This window comes from Macrobrachium nipponense, chromosome 2 (assembly GCF_015104395.2).
Source record: "Macrobrachium nipponense isolate FS-2020 chromosome 2, ASM1510439v2, whole genome shotgun sequence".
In the NCBI taxonomy this organism is placed as follows: Eukaryota; Metazoa; Arthropoda; class Malacostraca; order Decapoda; family Palaemonidae; genus Macrobrachium; species Macrobrachium nipponense.
Genome location: NC_087201.1, coordinates 89,189,447 through 89,206,435, shown reverse-complemented (window position 1 = coordinate 89,206,435; position 16,989 = coordinate 89,189,447). Strand labels below are relative to the sequence as shown.

The 16,989-nt window shown below is 37.1% G+C and overlaps 1 protein-coding gene across 1 annotated transcript; it reads right to left on the bottom strand.

Moving 5' to 3' along the window:
- Positions 1 to 5,772: 5,772 nt before the first annotated feature.
- On the bottom strand, positions 5,773 to 8,467 carry LOC135221247 (uncharacterized). The gene is made up of 2 exons (XM_064259063.1): positions 6,319 to 8,467; positions 5,773 to 6,251 (listed from the first exon to the last, which is right to left on the bottom strand). The coding sequence occupies exons 1-2, from the start codon at positions 8,465 to 8,467 to the stop codon at positions 5,773 to 5,775; spliced, it is 2,628 nt and encodes an 875-aa protein (XP_064115133.1).
- Positions 8,468 to 16,989: the final 8,522 nt, after the last annotated feature.

The window sequence follows — 16,989 nt, the reverse complement described above, 5'->3', positions numbered from 1 at the left end:
ACTATTTCAAATATTCCAAAAAGACGAAATGTTCAGATTGAAAGTTGGGTAGTAAGGAGAGTCGTAACTGATGACGAATGTTTAAAGCAGAGGGGATAGACGCTCCGAGGATAGATGACACACTCTGTATCCTATTATAAGTGGTACTGAGTAAGGGTATTAGTTACGAAGACCACTTCACGTTAAGTTGGGAAGATATATAATGTTTACAACTTATGCGTGATTGAGGGGAAAATCATACGAGTGTCCCGAGTAAGCTGGAGGTCGCATCGCGCCTTGTTATTTTTATTGTCACTCTAAGACTTATCATAGGTTTAACGATTCAATCTTAATTTTTTATGTAAAGATTCAGTGTCTGTCCGCTACGAAATTCAATCAGGTCTCAATTAACATTCAGAAACATTTTAATGACCCTTAACTTTTATTTTTCATGAAAAAAAACTACACCTAGACGCTTCGGTTATTATCGCCCTACTTTCTGCGAACGATTTAACCTTATGGTCTTCCAGACAAAGTACCAGGCACCCCTAACTGTGGCCCTTTATTTCCTAGTTTAGGTGACTTCCTTTCTTCATCCAGCTCTATCACCTTAGGTCAGTCATTCCAAAACTACTTTCATTCTCTTCACAAATAACATATATTTTTCAAATCATATTTCTTTCTACTCCAGCATTAATTTTTTTAAATCCCCTGAAAAATCATCGTTTCGTGTTTTTTTCTACTTTTATTCAGACAGTCTGAGGACATTAACATCAAGTCACTCAATTTTGCGAATTTAATTCTACCCAGTGCAGCAGAATTCTTTTTTCAATTCCTGATATTCTACAGAATAATTAATAGGTGGCTGGCCTCAGTTTTGCAAAGCTATCTTTACAGAAAAAATGTTTTGGTACTCAGTCTTTTAATTGATGTTCTCATGCCTGTATAGATATTTATTAATGTTTATTAATTACATTACGTACAGTTTGTGAACATAAATGTACATTTGCTTGCATTATTCTATAGAAGAATGATATTTATGTTCCCATCTATATTTTCTCATTGCACGTATTGTAAGACCACTATTTCGTTATGCATCGTGGCAACAATGTAATTAGATGTGTCAACACCGTTTTTTTTCCCGCCGTGTGCATAATCAGTCACTGTCCAGTGGTCATTGTAGTGACAAGCGCGGACCTGCTTCAGCTGCTGTCGTCTTGATGTCTGTTTTATCTTTCATTACAAGATTCTAAAGAATTACGGATTTAAATTTGTCACCCCTTCATTCCATTTCTTGCATGATTTTGTTTAAATGTTGCTATGTACACGCATATTAATTCAATGTTTCTTTACCCAGTTGAGTATTTTCAACGGGTGGGTTAGGTTAAGGTTGGGTTAAGGGACATAATTTGTTCACTCATAATCATATTTATGTGAAATGATTGTTTTTTTTTCATCCGCGTGCCAAAATGGGGTTGGGTATTTTCAAGGGGTCGTGAAAAAAAATTTTTTTTTTTTTTTTATCCGTAGAGTATATCTTGAGCCAAGGGGTTGTGTATTTTCAAGGGGTTGAGCGAAACCACGGTTCTCCTATCCAAAGAGTTATTCAAGAGCCATTTTGGGGTTCTTTTCTGAACTAGAATGAATATTTGGTGGTTTTTCCCCGTGGAGTCGTTAATGGTCAACGTATACATGAGGTTAAGATAAAGGCAAGCTTATGGGGTCTATCGCCTGTGAGCCGAATTGGGGATCGGGTGTTGAGGTTGAGTCGAAATGGGGTCTTTTTCCCTACTAGCGTGTGCTTCAAAGCAGCAACTCTGGCTTCTCCTCAGTCTTTCGTGCAAGCTAAGGCTTCTATCTGAATTCAGAGCAGAACGAAAGGTATATCTAAATAGTGCGAAATCAAATGGCTTATTTGGTTCTACTTTCATACATAAATAAATATACATTCAGAATTGCTGATGACTTTCTTCTATGCGGGAATTCAAGTTATGGAAACTATTCTAAAGGAAAGGAGCAGATGAGCAGGAAATAAAATCAGGGAAAAAAGGAAGAGGAAAGAGAATTATATAGTTTTAAGGGAGAGGCAAAGAAACCGAAGAAAAAAAAACGTACAGACAAAAGTATTTCGGTACTTAGGGACTGTTAGACAATGTGACGGTGGGTGTTGCGTATCTGACATACAGAACACGTCTTTTTCTCTCTCTCCCTCTGTGAGAGCAACGCTGAAATAGTTTTCATTTGTTTTGCAATAAAACAAAAAGCGTTGATTGACACCAAGTTCCCTTTGGCCACTGATTAATCACTAACATGATTTGGCAAATATTTCTGCGCAGCTTGCTGTGCAACCACCAAGTGAATCTCGTTTTACTGGGAACTCGAATTTGCTGGTGTTAATTGTTTCTCTATATTTTTCCTTTAATGACAATTACAAAGGCATATAAACATACATTGTCTGATTGAATACAAATGAAGTTTATCCTTCCTTCTTTATCAGGGGTATTCCGACTGGTTTTCTTGAGATTACACACATCATAATGCGGCTTAATGTTTGTGAAATTTATAGAAGTCAAACTGGTATGTGGCAAAATTCCTATATCTATCTATCTATCTATCTATCTATCTATCTATCTATCTATCTATCTACCTATCTATATATATATATATATATATATATATATATATATATATATATATATATATATATATATATAGCATATAACTCTTCCTATTATAAAATTAGTCGACTTTTTTTATATTCAGTTTCCTTAGATTACTAATACTTGCTCTTTCAATTGGGGTCTTCTTTTGTAATAAACACACATTTATATACATACATATATACATAACTAAAGGACGAAAATTTGGAACATGATGAATATATATATATATATATATATATATTATATATATATATATATATATATATACACACACACACACACACACACACACATATATATATATATATATATATATATATATATATAGTATATATGTATATAAGGCAAAAGCCACGAAAGAAAGTGAAAAAAAGGCCAAGCAGAGGTCTTCATTGTTTCACTTTCCTTCGTGGCTTTTGTCTTTATTTGTACACATACATACACTATAAAATCATATAAAGGGTGTCCATAAAGTCTTTTCCGGATTTCAGATCTTTATTACACAAAAACCATGTTAGGTTTTCTTCAATTCAACAACAATGACTAGTTTTTTTTTTCTTCTTTTTTTTTACTAATAATGTTCAACACATGCTCTGTTGCCAGGTATTCTCCAACATCTTCATAGTTACCGGTGCTAGAGCTGCTGTTATACTTGGTTTTGAGGTCCCAACATTAGGTACTGGTGAACTGTACACTTTATCCTTGATATAACTTCGTAAGAAAAAATCAAGAGGGGTAATGCCTGGTGAACGTGGTGGCCATTCTGTTGGGCCATCTCTCCCAATCCAGCGGTTGGGGAAGGTTGCACTGGGTCTACCGCTTCTCTTACGGTCTTCAACACTTCCAGTCTTTGTGAACTTTTTATACCAGTCTTTAATCCTTTTAACATCCGGTGGATCTCATCGATACTCATTTCTGAACTTGCACTGAAGTTCAACAGGTGATTTTGTTTCGTGGTACCATAACACACATTGGGCTTTCCTCCTGCAATTACACCATTTCTGCTGTTCTTGACTCAGCTGGTGGATAGAGTGATCACGGTGGCATCTGTAGGCAATCAAAAGAAATTTTAGTAATTGCTCAACAGAATGAGAAAGTTGCATGGTCATATTCACAATAATTTTAAAGTTATTAATTTTATTAAGCAGGGGATGATTTTATGGACACCCATACACACACATATGTGTATATATATATATATATATATATATATCTATATATATATATATCATACATATATCTATATATATATATATATATATATATATATAATAGTAACTGGGAAACCTTATCTACATACCCTCAATGAGCTGCACCTCAGCCCGTCAGTGTGAGCACTAAGTCCAGCCAGCCCAGCTGGTGGTACAACATGTATTGAGGCACCTATCTAAGGCTTGATCCACAATCTCTACTCAGGATGAGACGCAGAATTTATCAATATGATGATAGATAATATTAAGGCGTTGCATGTTTCTTCTCCATGGCTTCACCTCTGGTTGAAAACCAATAGCCAGTGGCAGGGGTCACTGGCTTCAGTCAGCTAAGAGCTGTGCGTCTCAAATACCTGGCTATCCTTTAGTATTTAGACAGTGGATCTTCCATGAATTCTGCATACAAGAGCATCTCAGGTTGCTAAGACTCTCCCAGTTTATAAATACAGAGGATACACTGTAAATTGGAAACTGGAACGGAAGAACCATGACTCAAATTGGAAAAACAGGGCAGAACATGAATTAAAGACAAATTGACTAGATAGCTCAGCTATTTGTGAATTAAGGTGCAAAAAGGGGTAATGTTTATATATTCAGGGTGGGCAGATGAAATTGGTAGAGAAGGAGCAGAGATAATCTGGAATGGAAGACAGTAAGCAGTATGTGCAGAATGCGAACCACTCCACGACAAGACATGTTTCATTAACTGCAATCTGTAACGCCTCTCCATCGCCCACAATAACGAGAGAGAGAGAGAGAGAGAGAGAGAGAGAGAGAGAGAGAGAGAGAGAGAGAGAGAGAGAGAGAGAGAGAGAGAGAGAGAATAAATTTCTACACGGACTTGTCCTTTCACTGGGCTTTTAATCATACCTTACAACTTCGCATACAACTTTTAATAAAATCTCTTTTCAACACCTAATATCTCCTGTCGTCATCGAAAATTTAAATAGAGAGCACATAAATAAGGTCGAAAACGTCTACCATAATTCAACTGACTAAGAAACATCTTGAACGTTTGATAAAAAAAATTTTCTGAGAAATATTATGGTCACATGAGACCTGAGGATGGAAGCCAAAGAGCAAATAACTGGACCAGTCTCCTGATAAATTTACCACCTATCTTTTGACCTATTTATTGAAATATGTGCTAGGTCAAATATGATGAGTCACATCCACTTGAAAAAAAAATCTTTTCAAAGAAGGGCATTAAGCGATAAAATGGTTGGCCAAGACGACTCGGACCATCATCTTCAGAACGACTCAGAACATCATCTTCAGGACCAATCAGACCACCATCTTTATAACAACTTACACCATCATCTTCAGAACGACTCAGACCAGCATCTTTATGATAATTCAGACCATCACCTTCAGGACAACTCAGACCATCATCTTCAGAACGACTCAGACCATCATCTTCAGAACAATTCAGACCATCATCTTCAGAACGTCTCAGACCATCATCTTCAGAATGACTCACACCATCATCTTCTGGACAACTCAGACCATCATCTTCAGAACGACTCAGAACATCATCTTAACAAAGACTCAGACCATCATCTTTAGGACGACTCAGACCATCATCTTCATGATGACTCGGACCATTATCTTCAGAACGACTCAGACCACCATCTTCAGGACGACTCAGACCATCATCTTCAGAATAACTCAGACCACCATCTTCAGAGCGACTCAGACCATCATCTTTAGGATGACTCAGACCATCATCTTCAAAGATGACTCAGACCATTATCTTCAAGACAACTCAGACCATCATCTTTAGAACAACTCGAACCATCATCTATACGAAGACAATCATCTTCATGATGACTCAGACATTATCTTCAGAACGACGCAGATCATCATCTTCCTTCAGGACGACTTAGACCATCATCTTCATGATGACTCGGACCATTATCTTAAGAACGACGCTGATCATCATCTTCAGGACTACTCAGACCATCATCTTCAGAACGACTCAGACCATCATCTTCAAGATGACTCAGACCATTATCTTCAGAATGACTCAGACCATCATCATCAGAATGACTCACACCATCATCTTCCGAATGACTCAGACCATCATCTTCAGGATGACTCAGAACACCATCTTCATGATGACTCAGACCATTATGTTCAGAACGACGCAGAACATCATCTTCAGGACAACTTAAACCATTAACTTCAGAACGACTCAGACCACCATCTTCAGAACAACTCAGACCATCATCTTCAGAACGACTCAGACCATCATCTTCATGATGACTCAGACCATTATCTTCAGAACGACTCAGACCATTATCTTCAGGACAACTCAGACCATTATCTTCAGAACGACTCCGACCATCATCTTCAGAATGACACGGATCATCATCTTCATGAGGACTCACACCATTATCTTCAGAACGACTCAGACCATCATCTTTAGAACAACTTTAGACCATCATCTTCAGAATGGCTCAGACCATCATCTTCAGAACGACTCGGACCATCATCTTCATGATGACTCAGACCATTATCTTCAGAACGACTCAGACCATCATCTTCAGGAAAACTCAGACCATTATCTTCAGAACGACTCAGACCACCATCTTCAGGACGACTCAGACAATCATCTTCATGATGACTCGGACCATTATCTTCAGAACAACATAGACCACCAACTTCAGGACGACTCAGACCATTATCTTCAGAACGACTTGGACAATCATCTTCATGATGACTCAGACCATTATCTTCAGAACAACTCAGACCATCATCTTTAGGACAACTCAGACCATCATCGTCAGAACGACTCAGACCATCATCTTCATGATGACTCAGACCATTATCTTCAGAAAGACTCAGACCATCATCTTCAGGGCAACTCAGACCATCATCATCAGAACGACTCAGACCATTATCTTCAGAAAGACTCAGACCATCATCTTCAGAGCAACTCAGACCATCATCATCAGAACGACTCAGACCATTATCTTCAGGATAACTCAAACCATCATCTTCAAAACGACTCAGACCATCATCTTCAGAATGCCACGGACCATCATCTTCATGATGACTCAGACCATTATCTTCAGAACGACTCAGACCATCATCTTTAGGACAACTCAGACCATCATCTTCATGATGACTCGGACCATTATCTTCACAGCAACGAAGATCATCATCTTCAGGACGACTCAGACTATCATCTTCAGAAAGACTCAGACCATCATCTTCATGATGACTCAGACCATTATCTTCAGAACGACTCAGACCATTATCTTCAGAAAGACTCCGACCATCATCTTCAGAATGACACAGACCATCATCTTCATGATGATTCAGACCATTATCTTCAGAACGACTCAGACCATCATCTTTAGGACAACTCAGACCATCATCGTCAGAACAACTCAGACCATCATCTTCATGATGACTTGGACCATTATCTTCAGAGCAACAAAGATTATCATCTTCAGGATGACTCAGACCATCATCTTCAGAAAGACTCAGACTATCATCTTCATGATGACTCGGACCATCATCTTCAGAACGACTCAGACCATCATCTTCAGGACAACTCAGACCATCATCTTCAGAAAGACTCAGACTATCATCTTCATGATGACTCAGACCATGATCTTCAGAACGACTCAGACCATCATCTTCAGGACAACTCAGACCATCATCATCAGAACAACTCAGACTATTATCTTCAGGACAACTCAGACCATCATCTTCAGGATGACTCAGACATTCATCTTCATGATGACTCTGACCATTATCTTCAGAACGACTCAGACCACCATCTTCAGGACGACTCAGACCATCATCTTCAGAACGACTCAGACCACCATCTTCATAGCAACTCAGACCATCATCTTTAAGATGACTCAGACCATCATCTTCAGAACGACTCAGACCATTATCTTCAGGACAACTCAGACCATCATCTTTAGAACAAATCGTACCATCATCTTTAAGAAGACTCAGACGATCATCTTCAGGACATCTTAGACCATCATCTTCAGAACGACTCGGACCATCATCTTCATGATGACTCAGATCATTATCTTCAGAACGACTCAGACCATCATCTTCAGGACAACTCAGACCATCATCGTCAGAACGACTCAGACCATCATCTTCATGATGACTCAGACCATTATCTTCAGAACGACTCAGACCATCATCTTCAGGACAACTCAGACCATCATCTTCAGAACGACTCAGACCATCATCTTCAGAACGACTCAGACCATCATCTTCATGATGACTCAGACCATTATCTTCAGAACGACTCAGACCATCACCTTTAGGACAACTCAGACCATCACCATCAGAATGACTCAGACCAGCATCTTCAGAACGACACAGACCACTATCTTCAGGACAACTCAGACAATCATCTTCAGAACGACTCGGACCATCATCTTCATGATGACTCAGACCATGATCTTCAGAACGACTCAGACCATCATCTTCAGGACAACTCAGACCATCATCTTCAGGACGACTCAGACCATCATCTTCAGAACGACTCAGACCATCATCTTCAGGACGACTCAGACCATCATCTTCAGGACAACTCAGACCATCATCTTCAGAACGACTCGAGACCACCATCTCCATGATGACTCAGACTATTATATTCAAAAAGACTCAGACCATCATCTTCATGATGATTCAGACCATTATTTTCAGAATGACGAGAACCATCATCTATACGAAGACTCAGATCACCATATTCAGGATGACTCAGACCATTATCTTCATGATGACTCAGACCATCATCTTCAGAATGACTCGAACCATCATCTTTACGAAGATTCAGACCATCATCTTCAGGACGACTCAGACCATCATCTTCAAAATGACTCAGACCATCATCTTCAGGACAACTTAGACAATCATCTCCGAACGACTCAGACCTCATCTTCAGGACAACTCAAACATCATCTTTTAAGACCAGACCATCATCTTCATGATGATCAACCATTACCTTTCAGAATTATCAGACCATCATATTCAGGAAGACTCAGACCATCATCTTCAGGACGACTCGACCCATTAATTCGAACGACTCAGACCACCCATCTTCAGGACGTCAGACCATCAATCCTTTCAGGTAACCACGACCTTAACCTTTCAGAATGACTCCAGACCACCATTTCAGGACGACTCAGACCATCATCTTCAGGATAACACAGACCATTACCTTCAGAACGACTCAGACCATCATATTCAAAACGACTCGAACTATCATATTTACGAATACTCAGAGCACCATCTTCATGAAGACTCAGACTATTATCTTCAAAACAGACTAGAAAAACGTATCATCTTTAGGACGACTCAAACCATAATCTCCATGATGAATTCAGACCATTATTTTTCAGAACATTTGACTGGAACCATCATACTATACGAAGACCAGACAAAAACCATAATGGAATGACTGAGACCTTATCTTCATTGATGACTTCAGACCATTCATCTTTCAGAATTGACTCGGAACCAATCCATCTTTACGAAGACTCAGACCATATCTTCAGGGACGAACTCAGACCATCATCTTCAAAATGACTCCATATCCATCTTCAGGAAAACTTAGACATCCCCATCTTCAGAACGGACTTTCAGGAACATCATCTCAGGACACTCAAACCATCATCTTTGAAGACTCCAGACCATTCATCTTCATGAAGACTCAGTCCATCACCTTCAGAATGACGCAGACCATCATCTTCAAGACGACTCAGACCATCATCTTCAGGATGACCCTGAACATCATCTTCAGGATGACTCAGACCACCATCTTCAGGACGACTAGGCCCATCGTTTTCTGGACGACCCAGACCATCGTCTTCAGGACAACTCGGCCCATTATCTCCAGGACGACTCAGACCATCATCTTAAGAGTGGCAGACGCAGAGAATGGAACAAAACACCAAACCATAACATCATCAGCTCCAGGAAAAGGGTTCGAAAAACCTTAAATACAACAGAGGTATCGCGTGATGGCTACGAGATCCCTATCGTCTTCTTCTTTTTCTTCTTATTTTTTTACATTATTATTTTTCTTGTAGGACGTTCCTTCCTTCCTTTCCCCTGCTCCTTTTTTTCCTCCTCCTTTTCCTCTCTTCCCCAATAAAGTGAGAAAATGGCTTATTTGATAACGTAATGCCAGAGAAGGGGCGACAGGGCTCAAATCAACACCTTTTTGAGAGAGAGAGAGAGAGAGAGAGAGAGAGAGAGAGAGAGAGAGAAGCAGAAGCTGTTGGACTTGCAAAGAGTAAAACAAGAAAAAAAAAACTTGATTATCATCCAGGTGTTGAATTTGGCTGCAGTGATAAAAAGAAATCAAAGGGAATTAAAGACTAATAATCAGCATACCGTGTTAAGAAACGAGAGAAAACGAACCTAGACGAAAGAAAAATAAAGGTAAAACATGAGAAAATAGCTTCGTCTTCTTCATTAAGTCTGGGTGTCACCTATCGTGACGGCCCCAAAACTTTCGCCAATGAACAAATGGAGAGATAATGAAGGATTGAAACTGGTTTATTCTAAATGAATGCGGAACTCATCCCAGCAATAGAGAACACCGAGAGAGGAAGTCTTTCCTAGAATGCCGTGTCCTGACCTGACCTTTGAGGGGGGGGGGGGGCGGGCAGCGCGCGGGAGCCTTTAACCTAACCTATAGTAAACATGGACTAAGCCTACTCTCGTCGTTTTGCAAACTACCCCCTATGGATTCATTGGCAGTACGCGAAAGGCTTTGCATCAAACTTATTATGAAACTGTGACATCTTCAGCAGCAGAGTCCTGATATAGAAACTGTTCACAGGCAAAATTACAGACCCTAACGCAACCTTAGCGAACTCTGATGGTTGTTGTTGTTGTTTTTTTCTTTTCTTAAGATAATAGGTAAGATGGGTGAAGGAAGAGTGAGGGCAGTTAGTTAGCTAGGTGGTTTGGTTAATTGTAAATTGTTTTAATCTGAGTATTCTATTACTTAAGTACATAAACAAGTCTGAAAATAAACCGGTAGCAATATACATGTCTATTGAAAAAAAAAAAAAAAAAAAAAAAAAAAAAACAGTGGATAATTTTCATACTAAATGCAAGTACGTGATTTTGCCTCATTTTTGTTTGCTCATTCACTTTCAACCTCACTCGCCTTCCGTCATATTGGCTGGCTGAATGAAAGTACATGATACTAATTTATTACCTGTCATATTTATAAGTGAGTAACTTTAATATATCAAACTAATGGAGGACCATTGTTAGGAGATTGCTGTCTGGGTAAGTTATCCCTGACAGATAAGGAATTACGACAACTAATCATCAGGTGTTCATGCACATTAAGTACCTCCATCTTGGGAATTATAGAATGAAGTCTGGATTAGCTAATCAATAACCTTAATCCATCCTCAAAAGCCTTCTAATTAGACCTTCTACGAAATCTCCTTTAAGATCAGCAGCTGTTTCATAGCGTCTACATACTGAGACAATTCAATTTCAGTAACGAAAGTTATACCGATGTAACTTTAAATTAACAAAAGCCCAAGAACACACACAGGCTTACTCGTATCACCAACAACTTGTTACGGATTATTTAAATACTTTGGATATAGAGAACACACACACACACATATATATTACGTTTACCAAAATATCAAAGCTCTTCAGTACTACGCCAAGGCAAAATTATTACTAGAGGGACGTCAAGGTTATTTCGGTCGTCAACCGTCTTATCTGGAGCATGCTCTAATCTATTCGTTAATCCAAAAAATCTAATTCTTCTTGAGACGAAAGGCAATTGTCTAAGTCAAAGGTGCAGCTTAATCCCTTCTAGTTATCAATATCATGTAAAACACACCCGAACCACTACACCAAATTATGAAATGGGACCCTGGTTGAGAGCTGATAATTGAATTAAACACATAATCGTATTATCTACAGGCTGGGAAATCCTGAAGTCAAATGTATTATTTTAAAGTTTATCAACAAAGCAGATATCCCCACGAATGTTACCTGCGGCTAAAGCGACGTAATATTTCATTAAGCATAATGAAGACGAAGAGTAATTCAGACAAGAAATGAATGAGTCCATTGCTTTCATTAGAAAGCGTCGATAAATATAGGGGGAAAGTATCTTTATGAATTCATAGATGGATTTTTTTTACCTTCTGATGACTATGACCGGAAGTATTCATATGCTTTACCCATAAAGCGTGTATATATATATATATAATATAATATATAATATATATATATATATTATATATGAATATATACATATATATATATGTATGTAATTGTATTAATGTATGTACGTATATACAATATATCTAAGGAGAGAGAGAGAGAGAGAGAGAGAGAGAGAGAGAGAGAGAGAGAGAGAGAGAGAGAGATTTTACGAACACTTAAGAGTTCTTTTTCCTTTACCTTCACTTAGGTCAGAAATGCCTTCAAGGACTCCTGTTCAGAAATATAACTGGTTAATGTTATATTCCCTCATAACCACTCAAATTAATGAACATCTAAATACCTCCTCTTCAACGGGAGAACGAGGCGCATTGCGTACAGAGAAACACAGCTTAGCCCCTTAATGAACAAGACGGTGCGTCAACTGTTATGAGAGGATCATCATCCTTGGCCTTTGGTAAAAGGATTCTCCCAGTGCTATTCAAGTATACATGACATCGCTGAAGACGTTCCATTGTGGGTGATGATTTCCCAGGGCACCGTCTTTATCCTTAAGCCAGGAAGGTCAATTAAGGGCTTGCGACATGATCTCCACGTCAATGGAGGATAGCTCAACGATTCCTGACGAGTCCTGAAGGACGTGTTAAATAAACAACTGAGTTCACCCTATTTAAATATCCAGAAATATTGTTACTACATCTGAGGCAAAAACTTTCGTGTGAGATGTTTTCATGTTACTGGAATGTTGATTTAAAAGTACAATCGTCATGATGAAGTCATCTCTTCCTTTCACATTTTAGGACCCCATGCATTTAAATGTTATCTTATTTGACATCTAAAAAAAAATTCTGGTCAGTGAATAAAAATTTTGCGATGATTTTTTAATGCATTGCTCATGTTTTAAATGACACGCTGTTCGCCTCTGACAAAGTATTGCACAGTTTATAATAGAAGTAAAAATGAGATCATATATATATATATATATATATATATATATATATATAATATATATATATATATATATATACATATATATATGCCAGAAACAATTCAAACGGTAATACAAGACTCTAGTTCTTAAAAGAAATTCACGTTTGATAAATCGCATAAGTGATTGCCTCTCGTATTAAAACGAAATCCCTTACCTAATACGATGTTGTAATATTACTCACAGACATATATTATACTCAAGATGTTTTTACATTCCCATTATCATTACTTACTGCCTTGTTTGCAAAGCTCAATTCTCGTTTATCAAACCGAGGTTAAGTTCTTGAAAAACCAGCCAAATATGGCAACTGAAAAGAAATTTCCAGGTTTCTTTATCATTGGCTTTCTTTATTATCAAGTCTATTTCTCCATAAAGAAATACAGAATTATCATCTCTCCATGAAGAAATACAGAAATCTAATTTGTTGATATGGCCGACTATTGAAGATAAATAGGTGGAATGTTTCGTTTATCAACCAAAAACTTTAAATCCTTCACAGACAGTGCTACTTAACACATTTATAATATAACACACACACACACACACACCCACGCATATATATGTATGTATGTATGTATGTATGTATGTATATATATATATATATATATATCTATATATATATATTATATATATATATATAATATATACATATATTAATTATATATTATTAGGATATATATATATATATAGTATGTTTGTGGTGTGGTGTGATGTTGTGTCTGTGTGTGGTGTGAGGAGCAGAGAGAGAGAGGAGAGAGAGAGGAGAGAGAGAGGAGGGAGATGAGGAGGATGACGAGAGAGAGAGAGAGAGAGAGAGAGAATGGTTATTAATTTTTTGTCCCAATGGTCGTCGCCTTTAAATAACATGGCTGCCAACATTCAAGTAAAATCTCGAAAAACATCTGTATGGAATCAACATGTGTTTGAAAAAAAAAATGGAGCCTGAAATTGCAAAATTGTTCCTCTAGTCAAATTGATCTACAATGCTCCAAGCTTACTATTGCTCTCAAATAAATTCTATTTCCTGCTAAAACCGATGCTCTCAGCAGCTACAGTATTCGGTTTCAATTTGTATGTAAATGAATCTTCATATGCTTCTAAGTTCTTTTGATGCGCGTTCCAGTAAAAGATAGAAAAATAAATAAATATAAAATTCTTCAGTTTTTTTTACTATGTTAAAACAAAGTTTTTTGGCATCACTCAACCGTTCGGTGTAAACTTACAGCCTTTCAAAAGAGAGTTTACTATTGTCTTTAAGGATTTCATTCCTCTTTATCCAGACAATAGGGTGATGTGTATAATTCTCACGATTACCGACTAAAATTACCTCCAAATGATTTCTATCATATTACGCTCCTGAATCACATTCAATTTCATAATGTAATAAAAAATAACATAAACATCCACTAGCGTATCTGCAGATAAAAATTCCATTCTTTAACAACCAAGACCTGATTTGTCATAAAATTTTAAAACGTAAACACATTGCTGAGGTTTTTACAGAGAAAAATGTCTTTTTATCTACTAGTGAAACCAGTACTGACTTTCAATGAAATATCGATATTTGACTAAGGGTTCAGAAACTTAAAAATATTGAAAAATGATTTAACATTTGCAATAATTCGAAACAAAGGGTAAAATAAGCACACACAAATTATTTTGAAACACGTATCTGTTCCCAGATGGTCAATGAGTCTCTACCTAGTTAATTAACTACACAGTTAATTAACTACACAGTGTACAACGTTTCCTTCCTGCACACATAATGTACACACACATACATACATATAAACATATATGTGTGTCTTATCACATTACCGTGATTCATATATAGGCATTAAGCTACAAATATCTTTTAATATCTAATTCGTTCTACCTTGGAATTAATATATTTTCATATATGTTAACCGAAGGGGAATGCAGTGAAGCGCTCTAACCACACGGCTATTAATTCTGAAGTAGAGTGAATTAGATATTAAAGGAAATGTGTGCTTAATGCGTGTGTACGCACACATATATATAGATAGATAGATAGATAGATAGATATATGCTTAATGTCACCTATTAGCATGTGAAAGTACATTCAACTGTCACAGGAAATGTTACAAAAAGGAAGTAATGAGACCTTTCGTGTTTTTCACCGTATTTTCAACCGTATATTATATATGTATATATAGATATTTGTATATATATATATATTATATATCTATATATATATATTATTTATATATATATAATAATTATATGTATATATATATATCAGCGTGTGTGTATACCGTTCCAGAACATAAGCATCATGATACAAAAAAAAAAAAAAAAAAAAAAAAAAAAAAACGAGGTTAAACCATACATGTTCCACAGACGTGACGTCCCTTTTCCTTCTAACCCTCCCTCCCTACATATTCAGGACAAATGAACTCTTTTGTATACTAATCCACTTAGGTACTTAAATCTTAAAACCAAAGATTATTCCGGAGAAGGTGAAGGAAAATTACTTTAAGGGAAGGTCACGTAGGAAGAAGGAAAGGTAGATTTCAGGGTTATGTACCCCAGCTCAGCTTCATGTAAAAAAAAGCCTCTCGATATTATATGTATGTGGCACACCAGGTCATAAAGTTGTGTAACAACAATGCCCCTGCGCAATTTATTATTTCTGTTATTGATGTAAAAGTCCCCGTTGCAGTTTCAAAAATTTCCTGGACTTAAGCAAATAAATGCATAAGAAAATGATTAATAAGGGCAGTTTTACAAGTCACAATGTAATTATATATATATATATATATATATATATGATATATATATATATATATATATATATATACATATCAAATCCTTTGCAAAACTATTTAAGCTATCCATTAGATCTGTTAAAAATTACAATTCATATACAGCTGAAATTCTTGAATGAATTATTTCTTATTTTATTCAGTTTTCTTTGAAAACGACTCCAGGAAAATATATGTATATTTGATAAAAAAAATATTTATTAAAAAAATGCTAAAACAGCGAAACATGACATTCTATAATGATAATTATCCCACGCGAATTATTCCCTTCTGTAGAAACTATCGTCAGATATGAAACAGCAAGCAGATAATTTGGAAAAAAAAAAAAAATACATTCCCATAAAAAAGGGGGAAACAATTTTCTTTTTCTCCCATGAGCAAAACGATCCTCTTTGAAGTATGAGTAGAAACAAAATTAGCCTTTTTCTTCCGCCCTCCTAAAAATGGTTGAAGGTTCAGTTACGCTGGGCTGCACTGTAATGCAGATCAGGATGATCAAATTAACATTTTTAATGTTCTCCCAGTTTCCAGACCTCCCCAGAAACACCCATGATACGCCTCTCTCTCTCTCTCTCTCTCTCTCTCTCTCTCTCTCTCTCTCTCTCTCTCTCTGCTGGGTCTCTTGTTAACGATTTAAATTCTGCTAATGACTATGTCTGGACGCGAAGTGCGGAGAAGAATGTATTTTCGAAAAAGGTCCAAAGTTTTTTTTATTATTGTGTTTATCTTATGATCATTCTCTCTCTTTCTCTGTAAGTATGCATACCTACTTTAACCTGTCTCTTGGTTTTTACTTCTTTTTACACGCGTCCGTGTAAGCCTACACAAGCATATAAGGGCTACCAACTTGCACATTAACAGGGTATTCCCAGGACAATGAATTCGTTCTCATTTGAAGTGTTTAAGAGTTCGGAGCAGACTGGGAATACCGAGGGTTAGTTAGGAATCCGTATTCAAATCAGAGAGGAATGGCAAGGGCTTCTGTCTGAAAATCAGAAACATGTTAATTTAAACGAGGAATGGGACACGAAGGCTTCATTATTACTCAATCATTTCGGTTTAGCTTTCATGCTGAAAGAGGGGAAAGGTAGGCCTTGGAAGAAACTGGCGCTGAATTAATGCTGAAGGACAGCAGACAATAAACGCCACATTGAAAAAATTAAACT